This window comes from Triticum urartu, chromosome 5 (genome assembly GCF_003073215.2).
Source record: "Triticum urartu cultivar G1812 chromosome 5, Tu2.1, whole genome shotgun sequence".
NCBI classification, from domain to species: Eukaryota; Viridiplantae; Streptophyta; class Magnoliopsida; order Poales; family Poaceae; genus Triticum; species Triticum urartu.
This window is the reverse complement of record NC_053026.1, coordinates 561,766,755-561,789,722: the sequence shown is the minus strand read 5'-3', so window position 1 is coordinate 561,789,722 and position 22,968 is coordinate 561,766,755. Positions and strand designations below refer to the sequence as shown.

General features: G+C 45.0%; 2 protein-coding genes across 3 annotated transcripts; both read right to left on the bottom strand.

Annotated features, from left to right (window-relative positions):
- Window positions 1-10,766: 10,766 nt before the first annotated feature.
- LOC125510739 lies at window positions 10,767-15,571 on the bottom strand. Of its 2 annotated transcripts, XM_048675992.1 has the most exons (7): window positions 15,191-15,571; window positions 14,875-15,031; window positions 14,593-14,699; window positions 12,240-14,492; window positions 11,933-12,145; window positions 11,668-11,833; window positions 10,767-11,563 (listed from the first exon to the last, which is right to left on the bottom strand). In XM_048675992.1, the coding sequence occupies exons 2-7, from the start codon at window positions 14,990-14,992 to the stop codon at window positions 10,908-10,910; spliced, it is 3,513 nt and encodes a 1,170-aa protein (XP_048531949.1). In that variant the 5' UTR covers window positions 14,993-15,031; window positions 15,191-15,571; the 3' UTR covers window positions 10,767-10,907. The 2 variants fall into 2 exon arrangements, with proteins under 2 accessions (XP_048531949.1, XP_048531948.1); XM_048675991.1 differs by lacking the exon at window positions 15,191-15,571 and having other exon boundaries at window positions 14,875-15,183.
- Window positions 15,572-16,426: 855 nt separating this feature from the next.
- LOC125510740 (uncharacterized protein At1g01500-like) lies at window positions 16,427-20,348 on the bottom strand. The gene is made up of 3 exons (XM_048675993.1): window positions 20,068-20,348; window positions 18,953-19,697; window positions 16,427-17,073 (listed from the first exon to the last, which is right to left on the bottom strand). The coding sequence occupies exons 2-3, from the start codon at window positions 19,625-19,627 to the stop codon at window positions 16,837-16,839; spliced, it is 912 nt and encodes a 303-aa protein (XP_048531950.1). The 5' UTR covers window positions 19,628-19,697; window positions 20,068-20,348; the 3' UTR covers window positions 16,427-16,836.
- Between the last annotated feature and the right edge of the window lie 2,620 nt (window positions 20,349-22,968).

The following is a 22,968-nucleotide window of genomic DNA, read 5'->3' as shown; positions in this document are numbered from 1 at the left end:
GTTTATCCCAAAGCTTGGACTCTCTTTCATTGTTTGAATTAGCTGGCCGACCTTCAAGCCATGCTTCTCTCCGTATTTTTGTCTCAACGAGCATGCGATAGGCAGACCTTACAGAGAAGACACCGTTCTTTTCATGCACCCACGATCAAAAGTCATCAATATGCCTCGTACATAGAGGTATTGACATGATGGCCTCCGCATTAGTTGGTATAAAAACCTAAGCAATTGTGTCTCTATCCCATTCTGCACCCGGCCAAATCAACTCACCAACCAATTGGGGCGGGTTAGCTATTCTGCACACTATTGGTCTCATGTTTGATGGTCTAGGAATCCAATTGTGGTCCCGGATATTCATCGATTGACCATCCCCAATGCAACGAATCAGCCTTGTTTTAGCACATCTCGCCCCTCGAGTAGCGACCACCGTATCTGAGATGGGGCCGAACCAAGATCAGCTTGCAAGAAATCTGCATTTTGGTGGTATTTTGCCTTCAGTACCCGCGAACTTAGAGTCTCTAGATCCATCAAAATTATGTAAGCTTGTCTAGCTAGCAGGGCTAGATTGAAGAGCTCAACGTCACGAAATCCTAGACCTCCACAATTTTCGGTCTAGTCATCGCATTCCAAGATACCCAGCTTGGCTTTCTTTGTCCTTTTTACTCCCCCACCAAAACTTTCTAATCAAAGAATTTAAATGCGCCGCGGGCTGCGGCAGACAACCAATCCTTTTCGCACAGGGCGCCTGACTGGGTCGGCCCAATGGCGATGCGAGTGGGCGCGCGTGAGCGGGAGATCAAGCACCTGACCCAGCGAACCGGTCCCAACGCACATAACTGTAGTGAATCAGATCCAGCAAAAACTATGGGGAAAACGAAGCCCGGTGCACTGTAGCAACCCGTCAATGTAGCCTACTATACTGTATTGTACCATGTTATTGGTGTAGGGAGGAAAAAAATAAAGAACAATTAACGAGCAAATATAAAAAAATTTGCATGTTTTTTTGGAATTCTGATTTTTTTTAGAAATTGGAAACATTTTTTTGTACCTCAAACATTTTTCAAAATTTTTCAACCAAATTTTGAAAACAAGAACATTTTCTGAACTTCTGAACAAAATTTAAACATAGGAACATATTTTGAAATTCTAAACAAAATTTGAAAACATTAAAAAATCAAAATTCCAATAAATTTCCCGAGAAAATGATAAATGAATGAATAAAGTAGGAATAATTTTTAAAAATTTGACCAATATTTGGAAAAAAAGTTCCTATTTACTAATGAGAACAAAATTTGAAATTTTTTAACATCATTTTAGAAACATAAAACATAATTTCAATCCTGATCAACTTGTGCAAAAGGAGAAAGGTTTTTCAAAAACAACAACAAAATAAAAAAATGTGATCATTTTTTGAAATTATGAAAAAAAATCAAAACACAAACATTCTCTGAAATTTCCCAAAGAATTTGAATTTGCAAACTAATTTGAAAACATGCACATTTTTAAAAAATTGAAAATTTTATAAAAATAGGGACATTTTTGGAAATTTTTTAATTTACTTTGAATTATGATAAAAGTTAAAAATGTAAACAATGAATTTTTGATATTCTAAACTTTTTTGAATTGTCAAACATTGTTTCTAAAATAGGCAGATAATGTTTGAAATTCTAAACTTTTTTGGATTTCAGAATAAAATTTGAAAACAGGAACATTTTCTAAAATAATTGAACAAAATTTGAAAAATATGAACTTTTTTTAAATAAAAAATAAAAAATGGAAATGAAAGAAAATAAAAAATAAAGTGAAATAGAGAAAAGAAAAATGAGGAAAAGGAAAGAGAAAAGAAACAAAATAGGAGAAGCAAAAAATAAGAAAGAAACATAATAAGAAAATATGTTACTTTCTAGAACATTTCCAAAACCGAAAAAGCATGGCTAGAACCTCTAGAAGGTTCCCTAAGCTGGAATCGCTGAAAAGCTTAAGAGTGAAAAGATGTATTCAAAAATAAGAAGTTGCAAATATTGGGCCACCAAAAATATTAAGAGTATCTGTTGCAACTGGGTCAACATATTGTTTGGTAGTTTTAATATTATACCCACATAAAACATAAGCAATGTCGGTATACACGCGATGGAGTATCTACTACTCTTAAAAAACAGAGTTGGCGATGATGGTGTGCCTGCCATCCTGCAATATAGACAGCCCGATTTATGTCTGATGGATAGGAAGGAAACTATGACAATTTTGCAAAAATATACCCACACCCCTCTCCACATTTGCAAATAAGGTCTTTCCTCGTTCATCCTTTTCTCTCACAAGATAAACTACTCATATAAATGCATCTTGATGTTCCCTACCTACCTCTTGCTTTTCTCTCTCAGCTTTTTCACCGAAGTAACCGGCTCCTCTACAAGATCCCATCATGGTCTGCAAGCAGCCATCTTTTTCATCTCTCTTATCCACATCAATCATTCCTCATACGTGGATAACAGGGCAGTTGTCCATGCTGGAGCGTAGTACATGCTCTCAGCCTCCTCCCCTCGTCCGCCCGCCATCATAGAGCTCGATAATTTCATTGTGCATGAAACATGATAAGAGAGACATCTCGACTAACATACAACCTCCCCCCCCCCTCCCAATCAACAGTACCACTAATAGAACAGTACTGCTAATAGAACAATGGACAAAAGGCATGCATTTGTGATAAACAATTATTCTCTTCTCCAGGCAGATACTCTCTCTTGTATGTTCTTTGAAAATACACGTGTTGGCACCATGATTGTGCCTCCGTTTGTTTGGATTGTGGTTATGACAAAAGCGCAGGTGGGCTGACTATGGTTGTAAAGCTGTTGTGCTAGGGAAGAGAGTGTGTTGAGGCTTCTTTCTTGAGTATAGTAGTACGTCTTACAGCGCATGTGAGTGGAGAAAATGTCTAATTGTAATTGGTTTGTCTTCAATCACACACACACACACATACACACAAAACAGTTTGTCATAATGTTGTTTTATATTATGCCACTTTGTAAGTAAATAATTTAGCCACAAATATTGATATATATTGTTTTAATATCTTTAGAATAATGATGATGAATTTTTTTATGGATGATGCTTGCAAATTAATTTTAATTGATCTTGACGTTGTTGATGAACACATACATCATGAATATCAAAGGTCATCTCTCTCTCTCTCTCTCTCTCTCTCTCTCTCTCAATTATGGCCAGGCATCATGCACAAGTATGTTATGAGTTTTACTACTTATTCTTAGCAAGCTTATAATTATGAGAATAAAAGTATATATACATTGTATAATATCAATTTATTGAAGAACCGACTTTTTGTTACATAGGTTCCACTTTAAGATTTCATATTGGGGCTCCGATTTCTCAAGTACAGCCCCATCAACAGGCACAAGCACTAGTATGCTGTTCGTGTTCTCACGGGCAAACATGAGAAGATGGGTGCTCATCCTTAAGAGCAAACCAAATTATTCCCCACACACTATCTTCTTTGTAGTATTTCTTTATTGCTCACATTAATGCTTCATTGCAATTATGGCAGAACTTTCGGAAAGCCATGTACGTTCCTGCTGTTACGTAACAAGCGACAATTTCCAAATGCACATCAATAGTTACAAGCATCATGCGTTAAATCTTGAACTAAGCATATTCTTATCATTATCTGTGCCATGTGTTTGCATGATACAAATGCAAACTTTTGCACACAGAACAAGATAGAAGAACAAATATTCTTGCTTGGCACGCAACCGTAAGATGCTACCCGAGATGGCGTAGTAAGTTAAGGTCGTGCTACATGAGATGAGGAATGAAAGTGGCATGCGTATATAGATTAGTTTGGATATGTTGCTCAACCACTAATCCTAAATCAAATTTATTTCATCTGCCAACTTGGATTTTACTTGGTCTATATATACATGCCAATCAGGCCACTTCATGTGCAACCATATCCCTGTGAGGTAGCTCAACTACATGCATGATTCTTCTCTCATTGGTTCTTCTCAAGTCAGTTTATTCCATAGTGCCCTACCACAACACCCCCCATGATCGATCTGATCTAAATTGTTCCACTTTTGTTACTTGTTGCAGAAACTGACAAACATATCCCTCTGAGGTTACTCTGATCATGCCGCCATTGTTGCACGTATGCACTCCATCGCCTCCTGTTGAGCCGCACACCCGTCATCTGGCTTGTCTGCATCCACGCACTGCTCAGCGTCTGCAGGTCACCGGCCCATCTCGTGACCATTGACGGGCCTAAGGGTGGGGTTATGAGGGCCGTTGCTCCATACACAAATTACAAATTCTATTTTACTTTTTTTGCGGGTCAAATTCTATTTTACGGGTGCAATGTTTGTTCATCATACTAATTTTTGTGTAGTGTAGTATTTTTTTTCTAGCCATTGTAATGTTATTCATTATTGTCTTGTCAAATTCTAAATCCGCCACTGCTGGTGTCCATGCCGACCAATACACCGCCGTTCCGATTCTGAACCGAGTTTGCTGGTCGCGTGGAGTGCCTGCTAGTAATTGATTCTCGCGTCCACGCCGACCAAACGGCGCCGTACTGAGCCAAGTCCGCCGGCCAGTAGATTCCCCGCTAACTGATTCTCTCATCCACGCCAGCCAAAACACGATATGAGTCCGTGCTAATTGATTAGACTGGTCGTAATGTGGTGAGTATCATAAACGGTATCATGCATTCCAACTAGACTTTTTAGATGATGTGGCACACAATTAAATGAGGAAAGAGAGAGAGAGTGATATCATATCATGATACCGTATCATATTAAATGTTTTACTACTTTGTGTCATGCATATCAATTAATAAGGCAACGTAAGATACTAACTTATAATACTATGCATTACACAACCAGTCTTACGTCGTACTGATGCAAGTCTGTCAGACAACCAGAGAGATTTGTTTCCGTGTAATCAAAGTATGCAATTAAACCCATTAAGCTACGTGTAAAGGGCGGCCAACCAGCTATATCATGTGGCTCAAGCTGGTTGGCCGCGGTGAGAAATTTTTTGAAAAAAAATAGATGAAGGTGTGAATTATTTTATAAATGTATTTTTCTTTTCCTTTTAGATGGAGGTGAGAACCTCTGGTATTTTTTAAATGAAGGATTATGCAAAGTGGCACTCACCGGTAGGCTATGGTGGCATTTTTTTTTTCCTTTTTACTTCTTTTTTTAGATGAAGGTGTGGATTTTTTTTCTAAGATGTTTTTTAGACGGAGGTAAGGACTATGTATTTTTTTCTAAATGGAAATGTGCGCCCCAACCACTAGTACAATGAATGATACAAACTACTTCCTCCATTAAAAAATATAAGAGCGTTTAGTCATTTATACGCTCTTATATCTCTTTCTCTTTACAGAGGGAGTATTATGAAAAATGAGGTCTATCGAACGACTGATTAGTCTTCGTCATACAAGGAGATAGTAAACTGTTTTGGAGGTTTTATATTAGTGATCCACCTAAAATACCCCTGAGGCTTAATAAATATACTACATGAATGTGGGTGTAGTATTGCCACATCTCAACCGTTGTCTTACAAAAATGAATGATCTGGATTGATTTGATGTATCGTGAAAGGACTCTTCAATTATAAATAGGAATGTCTCTGAATGATTTACACCGAAAAGGCGTTACAGATCAAAAACTAGTATAACATCAACCACTTATTTAAGAATCCCCTGATCAGGCCACACAAATACAATAGCCATGGTGCAGTGATACTCCGATAAGATACCTTGCTAGCTCCGTGACAATGCCACTCAATATGTTCTTCGGAATCTCTACATGATAATTTCACTATGCAAGAAAAGTGCTAAGGGCAACTCCAACATGCCGACGCAAATCGCCTGCGTGTATCCGTTTGAATAGAAACAAGGAAAATGTGATCCAATGCATCGCCGCAAACCCAAAATTCGTCTGCTCGCTGTCCGTCTAGACGCATTTCCGACGCGTCGACACAAGACGAATGCGCCGTGCGTCCGCTCGGTGTCCACCTCGACCCATGTGTCGGCCATCCAACTACCCCACGCGGTTGTAGTCAATGCGTCCACCTACCTTGGGCCCGCATGACAGTGCCTGGAAGCCTCCGGAGTCCATGATTTTGCTAAATGCAAGCGTGTGTGGGGCCGCCTCATCCACTTCTCCTCCCACTCCCATCCACATCTGGCGGAGCGGCGGAAGAAGGAGTAGGAGCGCACGCGTCACGCAGCAGAGCCGCCAGCACAGCAGACGGCTTCGATCTCCTCTCCCTTCAGCCGATGCCCGTGTCTCGTTGTCGTCCAGAGCTTGCCCATAGGTGGACGCCATCGTTGTGTGCGAAGTGCTCGATGCCCTGCCCTCCATGCACAAGGATGCCAAGCTCTCACCCCGAATCCCAGGTCAACTCATCCTACCCTGCCCCGAGCTCGTCCACACCACCGCCACTACACGCTAAGTGTTCGAAGCCCTAGCTGTCGCGTATGAGGATGCAATCAACACAGCTCGTGGAACCGGTGGAGGTTGCTCCAATCTTGTCCCGCCGCTGCCCTGAGCACCTACAGGCCGCCGCCGCCAATTTGATTAGGAGTCACTGATGCGGGCGACGCTCTCTCGGCCGCCGCGCCGCTTCAATGTCGGCAGCCTTAGAGGTCGCGTCCGCTCTAGGTGGGCATGAATGGGGCATTGACGCTCTGGAGCGGCGTTGACCGTTTTGGAAGGGAAGCGCGCGCATGCGAAGGAGGGAGCTAAGGGTCAGCCACAGTTGGCATACGTGGAGGTGACAGCGGTTCGGACGCCCGCAACCCCCCTCCTCCCCCTCTCCCTAGTTTGTCTCCGGTTTACAGGAAAAAACACATTTAGACTGTCTTGCGGACCGATGCAGGACCGCGTTGGATGAAAAAACACGTTGCGATGCGGACGTATGCGGACGGTTGGATCAGCATTGGAGATGCCCTTACGAAGCAAACGAAATTAGTCCCCCTACACTATCTCTCTTGTTATTTATGGCTCACCAACGTTACTAATGTTTTGTTGCAACTATGGTAGAAGTTTAGAATCGTGCAAATGTATGTGCCTGCAGTTTGGTTTCAGGCCAACAACTATCCATCGTTAGTAGTTCCAGCTTTCAAATGCAGATCAACAGTTAATTACAAGCATCATGCACTCTATGCTTTCCGAATGAATTGTTTGCTCTAAATATATTCTGAGCACTATTTATGCAATGTTCTGTATGACAAAAATACGAACTTTGTGCACATAAAACAATGTAGAGAAACAAATCGTGTTGCTTGTCATGAAAATGTGAGATGACAACCAAGACAGCGTGAAGTTAAAGCTATGGTATGCGAGAGGAATCAAAGTGGCATGTGTATATAAATCATTGTGGCTACTTCGCTCAACCACCCATCATAAATCAAAATTATTTCATCTGCCAACTTGGATTTTACTTTGGATTTTGCTTTGTCCATATATGCATGTCAATATCCAAGCCACTTCATGTGAGGTTGCTCAACTACATGATTTTTCTATCTGCTTGGTTGTTCTCAACTTAGGCCCTATTCGGCAACACTCCACTCCTTCGACGGAGAGGAGCGTGCGGAGCGTCGGATTGGCAGCTCCCCAAATTACAACTACATGTCGCTCCGCTCCGCAGTAGAGTTGCGGAGCGAAGGGATTCCAAACAGGCTCTTAGTTTATTAATTTGACAGAGCAGTAGAGCCTACCACAACCACACCAGGATCGATCTAACTTGGTGCGGTTTCACCTATTGCTGACACTGTGAAACTCTCACTGTGAAACTCTCCCTAAAGCATATATAACTACCCAAGTACTCTATTTACACACGATATGCGACATGTGTGTCGGTGCTAACATGCACACACTTCATCGAAAATACAGAAATGGGTGGCATCAGAAAAACATCTTTGGCTTATGTCCTTACAGTTCTAGAGAGATTGTGCCCACCGGCAATCACGACGCACAGCTTCGTTTGGGCCAGCTGAACTCCTAACTTTATTTGCAAGGACGGACTGTCGGCCTCGAGAAGAGTAGCTGCTGGAGAGCCAAAGCACCAAGCAATATATAGTGAGTCTTTCTGACAAAGACCATTTATTTGCGCGTGCCTTAGTCGTACTTGGAGCATGCCTGATACAATTAGTCTACGTATTAGTTTTGGTCAAAGTCAAGCTTTGTAAATTTTAACAAAAGTTTATAAACAAAAATATTGCTTCCTCATTCCTGAAATCTAAGACGCCGATTGACTTTTCGGGTCTTTGTTGCATTACTTTGCCTATAATTTTCACATATTGTATGTCTGTAAAATTAGCATACAGACATATGGCATAAAAAATATCTTTTTCTGCGGGTGTCGCATAAAATTGTTTTGTAAGTCAAATACGAAGATGTCATTTACGCATTTTCAATCCATGTACTTTGATATATATCGGTGCTCAAAGTCATGCACCAAAGACTATGCAAAGTCAACCACGCCTTATATTTGGGGAAGGAGGGAGTAACATATATACATTAACAAATCAATATTCATTAGATTCATGATTGAGTGTACTTTCACATCATATAGATTTGTTACGGTAAATGTTTATATATTTTTTTCTATACACTTGGTCAAACTTTAGTCAAACATAATAAGCAGAGTAAATGAAAACAAAGGGAGTACATTGCAATTTTCTTTTCCAACAACAACAGATTTCTTATTGTAGTATCAGTTCACCATGGTTGTTGTCTTTGTGTGGTTTGACCGCGATAAAGTAGTTTAAAGTAATTCATTTTGCACTAGTTTTAGTGAGTGGTCGCTGTATATAATTCGTACGAGGTTCCTGTATATAAATGGAAAGTGTTCGCATGGCTCGTATGCGTACGTGAGCGCATGTGCATGTGTGTTTCAATCAGTAAAATAAATGTGTGCTTATCTTCCAGACACCATACAGATCCCTTGCCATCTCCGTGATAATGCGACCCAATATGGTCTTCTCCAAATCCATATCCATGATGACTTCGTCCTTCTCGATCGGCACCATACTTCTGGGTCCGTCAATCTAACGTGTTAGTATATGCGTCAGATGGCAAGTTGGCCTCCGGCATCCGGGCGGTTGTTATGAATGTCACTCTGAAATTGTTAGATGCAAAGTTTCAGCCGTGTCATTTTTAGTATACCGCCACCATATAATTCTCTGACAAGGTCAGCAAGGTATCGCACTTTCAGTTTAGCAGTGCATTCCAAGTTGACGTCCTCCATCTCCTCGGTCCGTTTACCTTAATTTCCTTATGACCATTTACAAGGTCACTTTGGAGAGTCCAAGATTAATTTCTGGTCGGCTCACCTCGTGGACAGTCCAAGATTAGTTTCTAAACCAACATGCAACTTGACACGGTGTATCCATTGTAAGCACTTCTAGTTTTCAAATGCAGAACAACAGTTACAAGCATCATGCACTCTATGCTTTCTCAATGAATGATTCGCTATAAAGCATATTCTGACCGCTATTTATGCAGTGTTTCGTGTGACAGAAATATGAACTTGTCCGCACAGAAGGTGGAAGAACGAATTTTGTTGCTTGTCATGCAATTGCGATCGAGATGATACCCAAGACAGAGTGGAGTTGAAGCTATGCTAGTGAGAGGAATGAAAGTGGTATGTGTATATATACAAATCAACGTGGCTACGTTTCTCAACCACCGGTCATGAATTAAAACTATTTCATCTACCAACTTGGATTTTTGCTATGTCTATATATACATGTCAATATCCAAGACACTTTATCTGAGGTCGCTCAGCTGCATGATTTTTCTATCTCCTTGATTGTCCTCACCTTAGTTTATTAAAAAATATTGACCTGAACCTTAGTTTATTAATTTGACGGAGCAGCAGAGCCTACCAGAACCCACACCAGGACCGATCTGACCTAATTTGTTCCACCTCTTCTGTTACTTGTTGCCAACTACTCCATGTAGACAGACACGAGATGCAACATGTGTGTGCCATGCACACACTTCTTTGAAGTGCAGAAATGGGTGGCATCAGAAAAAACATCTTTGACTCCTTTCTCCAGAGTCCTAGAGAAACTGTGCCGACCGGCGACCATGTCGCATAGCTTCATTTGGACCATCAGAAATCCTAGCTTCATTTGCAAGGACGGACTGGGGCCTTGAGAAGGATGTCTGCTGGAAAATTGAAGCACCAACCAGTATTCAGTGAACCAACTTGACATTGGTCATCTTCTTCGCTCTCACTGTGGGTGCAACTTGGAGCATGACAAATACAATTTGGCAATTCGCTATGCATTGTACTCAAAAGTCACAGTTCAGCACAACGAATCTCCATCTGCCGTTGGCCTAGCTGCTAGTTACATTGTACAATTCAGCACATGTGTGTTTATTATGCCATGTTTTTAATAAAAATGTGTGCCTATGTTCCAGCCACTATATAGATCTGTGACACCTCCGTACGTGATAATGCCACCCAATATGGTCTTCTCCAAACCTATGACAACTTCATTCTTCTCGGTCGACAGCTCTCACACATTGTTCGAACCAAAATCCCAGATGGAATAGCCTGACCTAAGGGCGGTTCACCAGATTCGAACTTGGTCTTCCAACTTTCCATGATGAAATAAGGGATGCCCCCCTGATATGCAAATATAGGATGTTAATAGGGCATGGAAAGCTCGAATTGAAACAATGGCACATTTCCTTACTACTAGGAAAAAGCCACAACCTTGTCTTGTGTCAAAAAAAGGAGAACGGAACACACATATTTCCTTAACATAGAGAAACCTCACAGAAGTTATTTACAGCGAATAAACGTGGTACAGATCAAAAAATTAGCCTAACCTAATGACCTCAATCACTCTAAAAGTTTTCTCTCCACAGCTCCACTCAAGCCACGCAGGGACAACAGCCATGTCGTACCGATACTCCGATGAGATCCCTCGCCACGTCGGTGATGATGCCACCCAGTATGTTCTTCTCCAGATCCCTGACAACGTCGCCCTTCTCCATCGGCAGTTCCCACACGCGGTTCCACCCGAAATCCCACGTCGAGTTGGCGTCGGGGTGGTCATTCTGAATGTCACTCTCAAGTATCCTACGCAGATTTTCGGCCGCGCGATTGTCACCCTGCTGCTGAGTTCTCTTGGACTTTGACATGTCCAGGCTCTCGACGTCGCCGTCCAGCTCTCTGACGAGATCGTCAAGGTATTGCAGCCTCAGGTTGGCGGTGCGCGCCACGCTGACCTCCTCCATGGCCTCGCTCCTCTTGCCTTTCCTTCTGACCACCTCCCGGGCCACGTCGGAGAGGAGGTCGTTGCCTTTGTCGACCGACCAGTTCGGTGCACCGGCGTCAGCGTCGATGAAACTGACGGGAGCGTCAACTCTGACGATCGCCTTTGCGGTTTCCAGCAAGTACCGATCCTTTACCAGCAGTCTCATGAGCAGGAGTTGGTTCTCTGTCAAAGAATCGCATGTAACAACATGTGTCTTGTGATCCTGCAAATTTTCAGTACTGATGGACGTTGTGGTATGATCATCAGAGCCTGCAATAAAAGCATATGGTGCTCCATTCAATGGCTTTTTAAACAGAGTGAAAATTTCTTCAGTTTACTACTACAGGACAATAGGACATCAAGAACATGCGTACCGTCAGTTAGATGCTCTTTCACTATCATTTGCTGCCGCTGTTCTTCCTCCTCGGTAAATGCTTCCCGTATCACTATCGTTTGTTGTTCTTGTTCTTGTTGTTCTTCCTCGGCAAATGTTTCAGGCATTTGTGTAGTCTCACTAGGTGTGTGGTTGATCCATTCATCCTGCATTTTACACCAAATTGCACGCTTCATTAGAATGATAATAAAATTTTGCACACGCGCAGATTGTTTAAGCAGGGTGCCTAGTTTGGACAAACTTACATTTGTCTCAGGAATCGTACTCTGATCCAAGACCTTCAAATCCTCAGTTAGTTGCTTTTTCACTATCATTTGTTGATGTTGTTGTTGTTGTTGTTGTTGTTGTTGTTGTTGTTGTTGTTGTTGTTGTTGTTGTTCTTGCTGCTGCTGTTCTTCCTCGGCAAATATTTCAAGTATCTGTGTAGTCTCACTAGGTGTGTGGTTGATCCTATCATCCTGCAATTTACACCAAATTCCACGCTTTATTAGAACGATGATAAAATGTGTGCACGGAGAGTTTAAGCAGAGTGCCTAGGTTGGACAAACTTACATTTATCTCAGCAATTGCAATCTGATCAAGGAACTTCAAATCCTCACTTGCATGTACAACAGTCTCTGCAGGAATTGTAGGATCACTGATTCCTTCAGTTATTTTCTGCAAAGGTTGGTCCAAAGAAATTGCTTCAGCTGTGCTGCTGTCTCTCACTACCACTGTCAATGGTTCCGACAAACCGACTCCGCCATGAGTGCTATCTGCTGGTTTGTTAGAACTGATAGTATCATTTACTTTTGCATCTACCTCATTCTCCTCTTGTGCCACTACAGTGTACTCAAGCTTCTTTCTCATATGTCCTGCTTCTGACAACAGTGACTTCTTGTTTTCCAACTTCCGGTTTGGTGCTTCGCTATGCGTTGCCCGACGATTTTGCGGTTCCCTCGGTGTTTCAGTTGCTTTCTCACTAGATCCTTCAGTTATTTTCTGTAATGGTTGGTCCAAGGAGGCTGCTCCAGTTATGTTGCGGCCTCTCACTACTATTGCCAATGGTTCTGACAAACCGCCTTCGCCATGTGTGCTATCTGCTGGTTTGCTAAAACTGACATGTTCTTTTGCAAGTTCTTCATTCTCCTGTTGTGTCACCACAGTATACTCAGGCTTCTTTTTCATATGCCCTGCTTCTGGCATCAGTGCCTTCTTCTTGTTTTCCAACTTCCGACTCGGCGTTTCGCTCTGCATTTCCCGACGATTCTGCGGTTTCCTCGGCTTGCTTTGTCTGTCTACATGTTTACTTTGCGCTTGATGTTTGACCTGATCTGTCTTCCCATTCTTTCCTGCAGCCTTGGTTTCTGCAGTGGCAAGGTTCTCCTTGTTAAGCTTCTCCCTCGCCTTCCTTGATTTCGCCTCGCCGTCTCTCCCCAGCAACCGTCTCATGCCAGTGGCCTGCTTCTTTCCAGCTGCTGCACTCTTCTCCTGAGCACTCTGCTTCTCTTCCTTGACAGGCCTGTTGTTGTCTGAATTCTTCCTGAATCTCTTCAAAAAATCCATCCTCTTACCCGAATCGGCGCGGCACCCGACGCTGACGGAGTTCTGCAGTTTGATTTCTTCAGCAATCCCCTTGTCCTCATGGATGATCTTCTCCTCTACTTCTTGTTTTTCATCAGCTCCTCTCTCTGCTGCTACCATCTTTCTCAGCACCTCCCTCATGGTCAGCCTTCCTTGCCTGCTATTACCAGTTGCAGTTGCAGGGTGTGATGAACTGTTTGACAGTGCAGCAGCACCCATTTCAGAGTCCCCAAAGTTTGTCTTCCACTCCCCTGACAACACAATCTTGTGCTGACCCTTCTCTGAAGCTATGATCCGTATCGGCAGTTTGCGGTTCATCGCATCTGCTTTGATCTCCATTCTTGGCACAGCTCCAGGTTTCACAAACCTCTCCGTCCCCTTGCGCTCCGCGACGGTCTTCGTTGTCGTCGACGTCGACGAAGGCAGGTTCTCCAGCCCCATCAGCTTGGCGATCACGCTCGGCATCCTCACCTTCGAGCCATCCTTTTCACCTTCAGAAGCACTGTTGATCTTGGAGCTGCCTGGACCAGACTGAATAACTGAGCTACTGTCTGCATTCCGATGGCTCTGAAATTTGTCGTGGACAACCATCTGCATGGAAGCATTTTTGGCACGCTCAGCATCTGAATCTTCGTCGACGATCTCCTCGATCCTCGCGGAGCGCGCCGCCGCCAAGCCCTTGCGGTTCTCCTTGCCCTTGAGCCCGCTCCCCGACCCTTCCATGTACCGGGAGGCGTCCTGGAGCATGACCAGCATGCTCAGCGCCTCCTCCATGTCCATGGACCCTCTGAAGAGCTTCCTCCGGGCCTCGTCGTCGGGCCTCCTCCTCCCGCCCGAGGAGTAGGCCGCCATGAGCATGTCGTTCAGGTCCTGCACCCCGATCGCCACTTCGCCGGCGGGCGCGCCTGTACCTCCTCCGGAAGGCGGCGGCGGCGGCAGGAGGTAGCCGCCGCCGCCGCCGCGACGGGCCGTGTCCGGCTGGCGGAAGAAGACGGAGCCGTTGCGCGCCACGACCTCCATGTTCCGGAGCTTCCCGCCGTCGCTGAGCGCGAGGGCCAGCGCCGCCATCTGCACGTCGACGCTGCTCGCGACGACGGCATGCTCTGGCTTGCGGTCCCCCGCGTCTCCTCCCTGGAACGGCACGATGGCGCGCGCGTCGGCGTCGGCGGCGACAGGGCGTCCTCGCCGTGGCTTGGCCGCGCTGGCCACGGCGGCATTGCTGGTGCTGGGTTGCTGCTGGTGCTGCGATCGAGCGCAGTGGAGGTCAATTGGTTACGACGGTATAGAAGATTTGGAGCGCAGATGCATCAAGATTTTGGGTTGGGGCTTGTGCTCTGCTTACTGATGATCTCGGTGCCGTCGTTGCTTCTGGTCTGCTCGATCGAGGGGCGGCTGCTGCCTGCTGCGGCCTCTGGCTTGTAGATGGTTTCTGAGAGTTCGAGCAGGCATCTGCAACAGACATCAAATTCAGTAGTCATGCAGCACCATCAGAATTTCTACATGGTCTTTTCGATGAGTACCAGTATCATCAGTTCATCATAGGCACTACTTGAACGAGAACTGAGTGCAAAGGAAATGCAAGAGCAGAGTGCAAAGCAAACACCGACGGGAAAACATAACATACCCCGAGACGCCGATGCGGCCGACGGCGAGCCGAAGCCGAGCCTCTGGCGGCGTCGGCGGAGGTCGTGCAGCATCTTCTGGGCGAAGTCGGAGCCGAGGTCAGGCACCCTGGCGGCCATCCCTTACCTGTCCGTCACCAGACGGCACGCCCACCGCCCCTGCACCGCACCATGAAACAAAACCACCGGCCGGGGAAAGAAGGTTAGGTGCGGTGCCTGAAAAACACAATGCCGCCCGCGGAGTTCTTTCCGTCGGGTTGGTGCGTGAGAGCGCCCAGGCGGCAAGGCCTCTCGTTTTCCTCCACCTCTTTTCCCTACCTTTCTTGAGGAATGGGTCAGTGAGAGAGGGGAGTGAGGTGGGGGGTCTCGTCCGTCCGGGGAGCAGGGTGACACGGAGGGAGCAATCTGCAGCTGCGGTGGTGGATGGATGCTTTCAGGCGGTGGTGAGAGCAGGAAGGATTGATTGCCGTGGAAGTTACTACATGCGTATGATGCCACTGGCCTCTTCTGTCCGGTCCGGTCTGGTTTGCATCTCCAGTTCACCCACATTCCAAGCAAACTACTTACCACCCAAAAGCAGAGGAGGAGTGTCCATCCATCATCTGTCTGCCGCATTTGGGAATAATCTCTGCCTGCGGCTTTTGATTAGTAGGTGGTAGTGGGGGTGGTTAGGTTAATGCCCTCCCTTTTGACCATGATTTGCAGGGAGAGTATAATGTGGAAAACGTAAAGTGGGTTTTTGGTTGTGACATTGACAAAAAAAGATACTACTACAGTTTTAAATAAGGTAGTACTGAGCTTTTAAAAAAAAAGAATGTACTGTACTGATATGCACCAAAGTTTTTAAGAGAGAGGATGATTGGTTGAGGTGCGGCTGCGAGTTAAAACATGCATTTTCAGTACTGCGCAAGGCTTGGAAAGATGCTCACGTTTGGGGCTGTACTGTACACTACTCAACTCCCTCCTGCGCCATTGGTTTTGCCTGCCGTTAGGATGATGATGATGATTAAGAGACGGTTATGCTACACCATCTCCGGTATTAAGGGCCTACAGCGACCTCCTTAAATACCATTTATCAGAATATACTTCGTGACCATACTAGATAGCCATCCATTGTATAACTAGCTAGTACTCCTAGTAGTCAAACATTTCTAATTTTGGCCACTGATATACATATATACAAAGATTATCGAGATTGGTCAAATAAAAATCACAAAATATATTGCATGACTATGTATCTCTTTACTAACAAATTCATATTAAAAAAAGGATCATATTCCATCTTGAAGACATCATCAATATCTAAAACATCATATCAGAGATACTACTACAAAACACTGGTTACGATACAACAAGTTTGAGCTGAGCTCCACACCTTTTTTCCTGTCCTGGAATTTGTGTGGTTTTACAATTATGATTTACTCATAAAGGAACAGGACAGGCCATGCATCATACCAGCACAAACTATACAAAAACGAAGACAGGTATCAAAAGTTCGACAACACAAACAAGATGGATAGTGCCGACCAACACAAACCTAAAAGCGATCAAAAGTTCGAGAAAAAGCTCAAAGTAAACCATATGACACACATAACAGGCCACCTAATCAGGTTCCCTCTGCACAACAAGTCATGGCTTGCAACAGTTCTTAGGTGCAACATCACCCTCAGGACTAAACACTGCACTTGCCGGTCACCTAAAGTTCCTTCATCAATACATTTTTAATTCAGAAAGAACCATCTAATGCTCACAGCAACATCAAGCGACTCGACCCGACTCGACTCTTTATTTTATTTTTACTATACATATACATACTCGCATTTACATACCTCAAAGGGACAAAAATGGTTGGCAGTGCACACAAGCTGCAGGAGGGGAGAACACAAGGCCTCGCTCATCTATCACTAGCATGGGCAGCAAGATGGGCAGTCAGTTTCCTATATACTTGTGGGAAGCGTTGGCCATCAGGGCAGTCGCCGCCTGAAGTTCCTGCTGGTGCCTTGGTATGTCCGGACCAGCAGGCCAACACCCAACCCGACGCCCACGCATATGCCGAGGCCGATCCCGACTCCAACCCGCACGCCAGCATTAAACCATGAAAGCTCACCATCCTCGCCCTCTAGAAAGTCCTGCCTCGAGTACAAGCTGTTATAGTCCATGTCCACGTCTGTCTCAGACTTGGGATCATAGAATTCTGATACCTGAAATGGGAGACGGGAAAGGAAATAATACTGTCAATTATCCCATCAAATTTGGACTTGGTGTTCAACAGATATGGCAGCAAATAACTGAATATTCAGATTCTAACATAGTTCTCCTTGGAATCTCGATTGCAGTTTCCTTGATTGAGAAACATGTTTGGTATTGTTCTTACAAAATAACAAGTGAAAATGACTTGATGCTAGTCAAGCAAGATAAAATAAAGGGCAGGCATAAATCAACAGCCAGAAGTTGATCACGAGCCCGAATGAATACTTGTGTGATAGCACTAAGAGAACTGCCACATGAGCATAAATCTGGGCAGCAGGCCCAGTCAACCAATGGAATTTGTACTGAAAAAAATTGCCAGTCTGCTTTTCATTCTTATGGTCTTACTATGCTGTGTCGCTAAAGTCTAAGGTTCTGCGTGCTGTACAATTCACCCATTTAGTTAGAATTCAAGCATTTGGCAGTCGGCACATGTACTTGAGAATGCCAGAGTAGGGCATCTAACAGCTACAACGTAAAGAGTGAAGTTACTCTAGCTAGGATAACCTGAGTCAAAAATATAAACTTCATGCTATATGTAGGATCAATATGGATAATTTGGCTTGTGGGGTAACCAAGGAAACTGAAAATTGTTGTAATGAATGGTATATCCATGAGTCTACAACTTCTGCCATGAGGTAGCAACCTTAAAACCCTCTATCCAGTATCCATAGGTACGTATAGTGATTTTGAGTTAAAAGTAGACAACAGTGGCATCTCTATAAAACTGCAATTGAGATTCCATGGGTAATGATCTGAACTGATGGACTTGAGCACTGAAAATTCTCAAAGTGAACATGCCTTAAGGTACAGTACTACAGTATCAATCAGGTGCCTAAGTTCCTAGTTCAGATGAGCATACATCTTCTAGCCAGATAGTATTCTTTTTTACAATGACACCTGTCAGTGTTCAGTTTCACCTACGGTTCATTCTGTTTAAAGAGTGTATGCACAGCGCAAATGTCCAAATATGCACCACAACAAGAAGTTTCATCGTGGGATATGTATTGACTAGTTACTGTTACAAGGTCCTATATTTTCTCCTAGTCATCCTCATAAAAGAATAATTAAGCAGCAGGTCAGAAGCAAGATTCAGAAAGAAAAGATTGCACTTGCACAACATGCTGCAATCTGTATCATGTGCAAGCCTATTTATCCTGGTATATAGTGGGTTGCTTCGCAATAGCATCAATATCAGAAATGGGTCGAAATATGTTGGTATTAATTTAGTAGCACCAACATAAGAACGCATATATACATGTAGGTAAATAGGAGCCTATTTATCCTGCTGAAGTTAAAATTTTGATTGTGCGCACTACTTGCAAGAATATATAAAAATGGTACATTCAATATAGCTAAATGGGCTATATAAGCAAGAGAGGTCGGGTTAGACCAAACTTGACATGGGAGGAGTCCGTGAAGAGAGATTTGAAGGACTGGAATATCACCAAAAAAACTAGACATGGACAGGGGTGCGTGGAAGTTAGCTATCCATGTGCCAGAACTATGAGTTGGTTTCAAGATCTTATGAGTTTCAGCTCTAGCCTACACCAACTTGTTTGGGACTAAAGGCTTTGTTGTTTTTGTTGTTGGCTATATAAGAAATTTACCCAGAGAGGATACATTTCAATTGATGTTTATCATAGCGAATATGCCACGGGCACATCACCATTGTGCTAGAAAAATGCCGATTAAACTAAAACAGTCCAGCACCCCTCCCAATATTTTTAAGCCCGGGTGATCATACAATGTTATATTAAAGGGACAGACATGAGATCAAGCAAATGCCAGGAACTCTAGTGATGGTGACTGTGTGGATAAGCAGTGAAGTACCTTCACAGAGTCCCCGTGTGAGTTCTCTGTATGTAGTTCAGTTGCTTCATTCTCAGGGATAGAGTCCAGCTTCAGTTTCATCTGGGACTTCCTCCGTGATATATACTGGACCGTCTTGGTTAATATAATTGGCGTGCCAGAGAAAGTGCCAGCAACGTAAACCTCGACAACAGGATGCGCAGAGTCTGGGCCCGTGGACATCTTCCCCTTCAAGAAACCACTAGACGATGCCGAGGATTGGCACTTGATATTCCATTTCTTGCTGCTGCTCTTCGGTTCCCCGACCACACCATTGGCATTGCATAACTCCAGGTCCCCGGTGAGCAAGAGATCGTTCTTATCAAACACCTGGAACCTTACGCTCCCCGTCATCCTTATGCTATCCGTGCTCACGTACGTGGCCTCCTCGGTCTTCTTGTCGATCCTGTCCCTTCTGAGGGACGACGAGACGAACTCGGTGTGCATGCTGCTCCGCCGCCCGTTGACCTCGATGACCGTGTCGGGGGACAGCGGGATGTGGTTGAGCGTGAGATGGTCCGGCGCGGACTCGTCCACCATGCAGTTGCTGACCCTCACGTAGAACACCTTGAGGTCGAGCCAGGGCGAGGACCTCGACGCGTAGAGCGGGTGCATGATGATCTTCCTGGCAGCCTCAAAAGCCACCCCGTCGCCCATCTTGATCTTATTGCCACGACGAGGAGAAGACGCAAGCTACAGCACCACAGAAGCTGCTATTCCTCTATACCTGTGAAAGATAAATTTGAGGTTAGTACAAGAAGAGCTGGGTTTAAGTGACATAATCTTAAGAAAATCCATCTAGCCGCCTAATTTTAGCACAAACACCCGGTCAATTTATTGCATAGAACATCGAACATGAATTCGATTGACTGCAGGCACCGGGGGAACGGGGGCTCAATCGAGACCGGGAAATTTGGGAAATTATTAAGCTGCTAATAGATAATACGGACTGCACAACCCGACAATCAAAATCCACGACGAACCGTACGGATCGGCGCGCCCATCCCATCCCAGAAAAGAAATTTTCTAATTCGATTGCCCATGGCAAAGAGAAAACGAAAAAAAAATGGCAAAACGAGCAGGTTAGGGTTCGTCACCAGCAAAGGGGGTCAATCCCTGGACGGGCGGGCTCCGGGCGGATCTCCGCCGCGCACCGGTGGAGCCGAGGAGGAGGCGGAGGCGGACGCCGGGTCGGAGAGGAGAATCCCCTCCGTCTGGTGCTTCCGTTGGGTGGACGGAGGGGCGCGCTGGCGGGGGATCGCGAGAGGGGCAGGGAAAAGGGAGGAGGATAAGCACTCGGCGGCTAGGGGAGAGGCCTGGAGGTGGAGGGGGTATATTCGATATTTTCCGGGTCGTTTTTGGACGCAATACCGTGGATGGTTTTGGTCTTTCTCACCGTTTGACTATGTATGTTTTGGTGGTTTTTTCTTCGCTACAAATTGCCATCTTCTTTCTTTTCCGGGGTTTGCCTTCCAAATTGTCGTCTTCATATTGCGTTTTTTTGCAGCTAGGCTGTACACACACACACACACACCATTTTTGGTGTCTTGGTAGCAGAGGTGAATTACAATCACAACAGAACTAGCATTGATGCTGTCTCGTGAGAGAGCGGGCAGGCGAACGAAACCCTAGTCGGCGCCCCACCTACTCCCCCTCTCGCGCCCTGTTAGAGTGTGTTTTCGGACAAAGCACATGCGGCGTCGGCAAAGAGGTCCTGGTCAAAGGTGGTCTGCATGGTTCGGCGACGGACTCGGCGCCTGACCTGGACATGTCGTGCAGTGGCACGAGTGCTTTGGGTTTTCTTTAGTGAGTCTTCGAGTTTGGTTTTGGACGACAAGGCGGCTGTGTAGGGATAATGTTCTCCATGCTCTACTCCGTTAAGACTTAAGAGGATTCGTGGAGCCTGGTCTCCAATGATTCTTTCGAGATTTGGTCGGATTTAGATTTCCGGTGGATCCATCTTGATTTGGTTAGCTTTTTGTGGTCTTTGAAGTTGCTGCACGCCATTCCCATCGTCCGGAATTACTTGTCTAAAAATTGATATATTTAAACGTATTTTTAGTTTTAGATACATCAATTTCTATCCATTTTTACGACAAATTTACTATCACATTTTCCCCTAAAGAGTTATTGGCACCAGTTCCCCCCTAGAAATTATCGGTGTTTTATCCCAAACCCCAAATAAGGAGTGCCTTATCCATTTCGCAAATGTATGCGGGCCCATGCGATCGGATGATTAGCTACAGGGAGGGAGATGTATGTACCCAAACCCCGGGCGGCCACACGTGGGGTGCGCGTGGCTCCCACACCGACCCAAGCCGCCGCAAGTTGGTTCATCCATTTCAACCTCCCACGAAAATATCTCCCCTTCCCTGTCTCCATCCGCGACTGATTTAGTATTTAATTTCGTCGAGGCCGTCCAAGTTAGTTGGAGGCTCTCGGCAGCCCGCGTCGGCAAGCCCGCGTCGGCTTGTCTTCTTGCTCGTGGTACAGTAAATCAAATCGCGAGAATCCCTCCCGCGCGAAAAAGGACAAAGAATTGCGCTGCGGAGTTTGCACGCGCGCAGCAGGCGTGTGCAGTGCGACTCAAGGAAAAGTGAAGTTGGAGCAACTCGATCTAGGAATTGTTCGGTCACCATATATACGAGATGATAGAGCCTGCTCCCTCCATTTGGATATGAATGTCGCAGCCGTCCGGTAACACATGGGATCGTCAAAACGTGGCCTTCATGGATTTCGGGGTTTCTTTTCACCTCATTTTCTTTAATTTTATACTGGCGATTTCAACTCAAATTATTTTTAAGTAAACGCATGTGTCGGCACGATAACTTCATCCATCGACATCCTCCTTTGTGCGGTCGATGGGGACGACATCCTCCTCATCATTCACCCTGATGAGGGGCCTGGATCCCACGCGGCCGCTAGATTTGCCGTCGCCACGAAGGAGGATCCAGCGGGTGCAGCTTGCGCTGTGGGAAGAGTTCATGTAGTTGTGCGGCGTTTGGGACGGGAGATTCTGCTCCGTCGCCAAATTGAGCCAATAGGTTCCGTTCTTACGCAGCGTCATTGTCTCAGAATGTGCAGGGGGAGGCAGCTAGGGCTTTGGTGATGGGACGTCTCGCCGCCGGGTTTTTATCCCTTAGGATGAAGCCACGTGGTCATCCGAACGACCGCATTGGGAACCAGAGGAATGGTGAATGTCATTAATGGCATGTGATGGTTAATTACCGGTCATGTCGACCTACTCGCCAGCCAGTGATCGATAGTTGTATGATGACTCTATTAGAGTGCCATTTTGGTCCGAAATCATCATATTGACGGATCGGATCAGTATGGCGACTCTCCTAGAGTTGCTCTTAGGGTCCATTATTTTTTTTTAAGTGTTTGGTTTATGTTTTGTCACATCGGTGATTTGCACACACTGACTGTAAAATAGTAAGACCTGCCTAACTACATATCCGACCTATCATCTACCTCTACCTGCACTGGCGTTGGACGAAAACCTCTTGGAATTTGTCAATTGCCTAGCTCGTCCGCGAGCAAAAACGAGAAGGAAACCGACTGCTCTTCTGACGCGCACACGCTGTGGTCTGTGGAGCTAGCACAATACAGAGAGATACTACGGCAAAGTCGCAGGGGACGCGTCATCTCATGCAAAGTTTCCTTGTCGACAGCGATCTGGGTAGGCACTAGACAGCCATGCATGCATCATGGCGGCACGGCAGTCAACGGGACAAAATCCTTCGAACCAGTTCACAAATTCATCGGAAGGACAGAGGCACATATACACACATATAATGGACGGCAAGCAAAATCCCACACGCCATTACATCACAACTTTGCCTCATTTTTGACATTGCCAAGACTATATAATACTGTAGATTAGAGAGAGCACCACACGGCTCCACTTCTTCTCAAACTGGTAACCAGCAAACGATGCGTCTATCCAAAGGAGAAACATGACAGCACCAGATAAGGGAGAGGCTAATCAGTAATCA

Excerpts from the sequence above, each read along its gene's own strand:
- LOC125510739 (XM_048675992.1), bottom strand. The coding sequence starts at position 14,992 with ATGGCCGCCAGGGTGCCTGACCTCGGCTCCGACTTCGCCCAGAAGATG. Across the intron at positions 14,493-14,592 it reads CGACGGCACCGAGATCATCA|CACCAGCAGCAACCCAGCAC; the intron begins GTAAGCAGAGCA and ends GCTCGATCGCAG. Across the intron at positions 12,146-12,239 it reads TTGCAATTGCTGAGATAAAT|GATGATAGGATCAACCACAC; the intron begins GTAAGTTTGTCC and ends TGTAAATTGCAG.
- LOC125510740 (XM_048675993.1), bottom strand. The coding sequence starts at position 19,627 with ATGGGCGACGGGGTGGCTTTTGAGGCTGCCAGGAAGATCATCATGCAC. Across the intron at positions 17,074-18,952 it reads CACACGGGGACTCTGTGAAG|GTATCAGAATTCTATGATCC; the intron begins GTACTTCACTGC and ends CTCCCATTTCAG.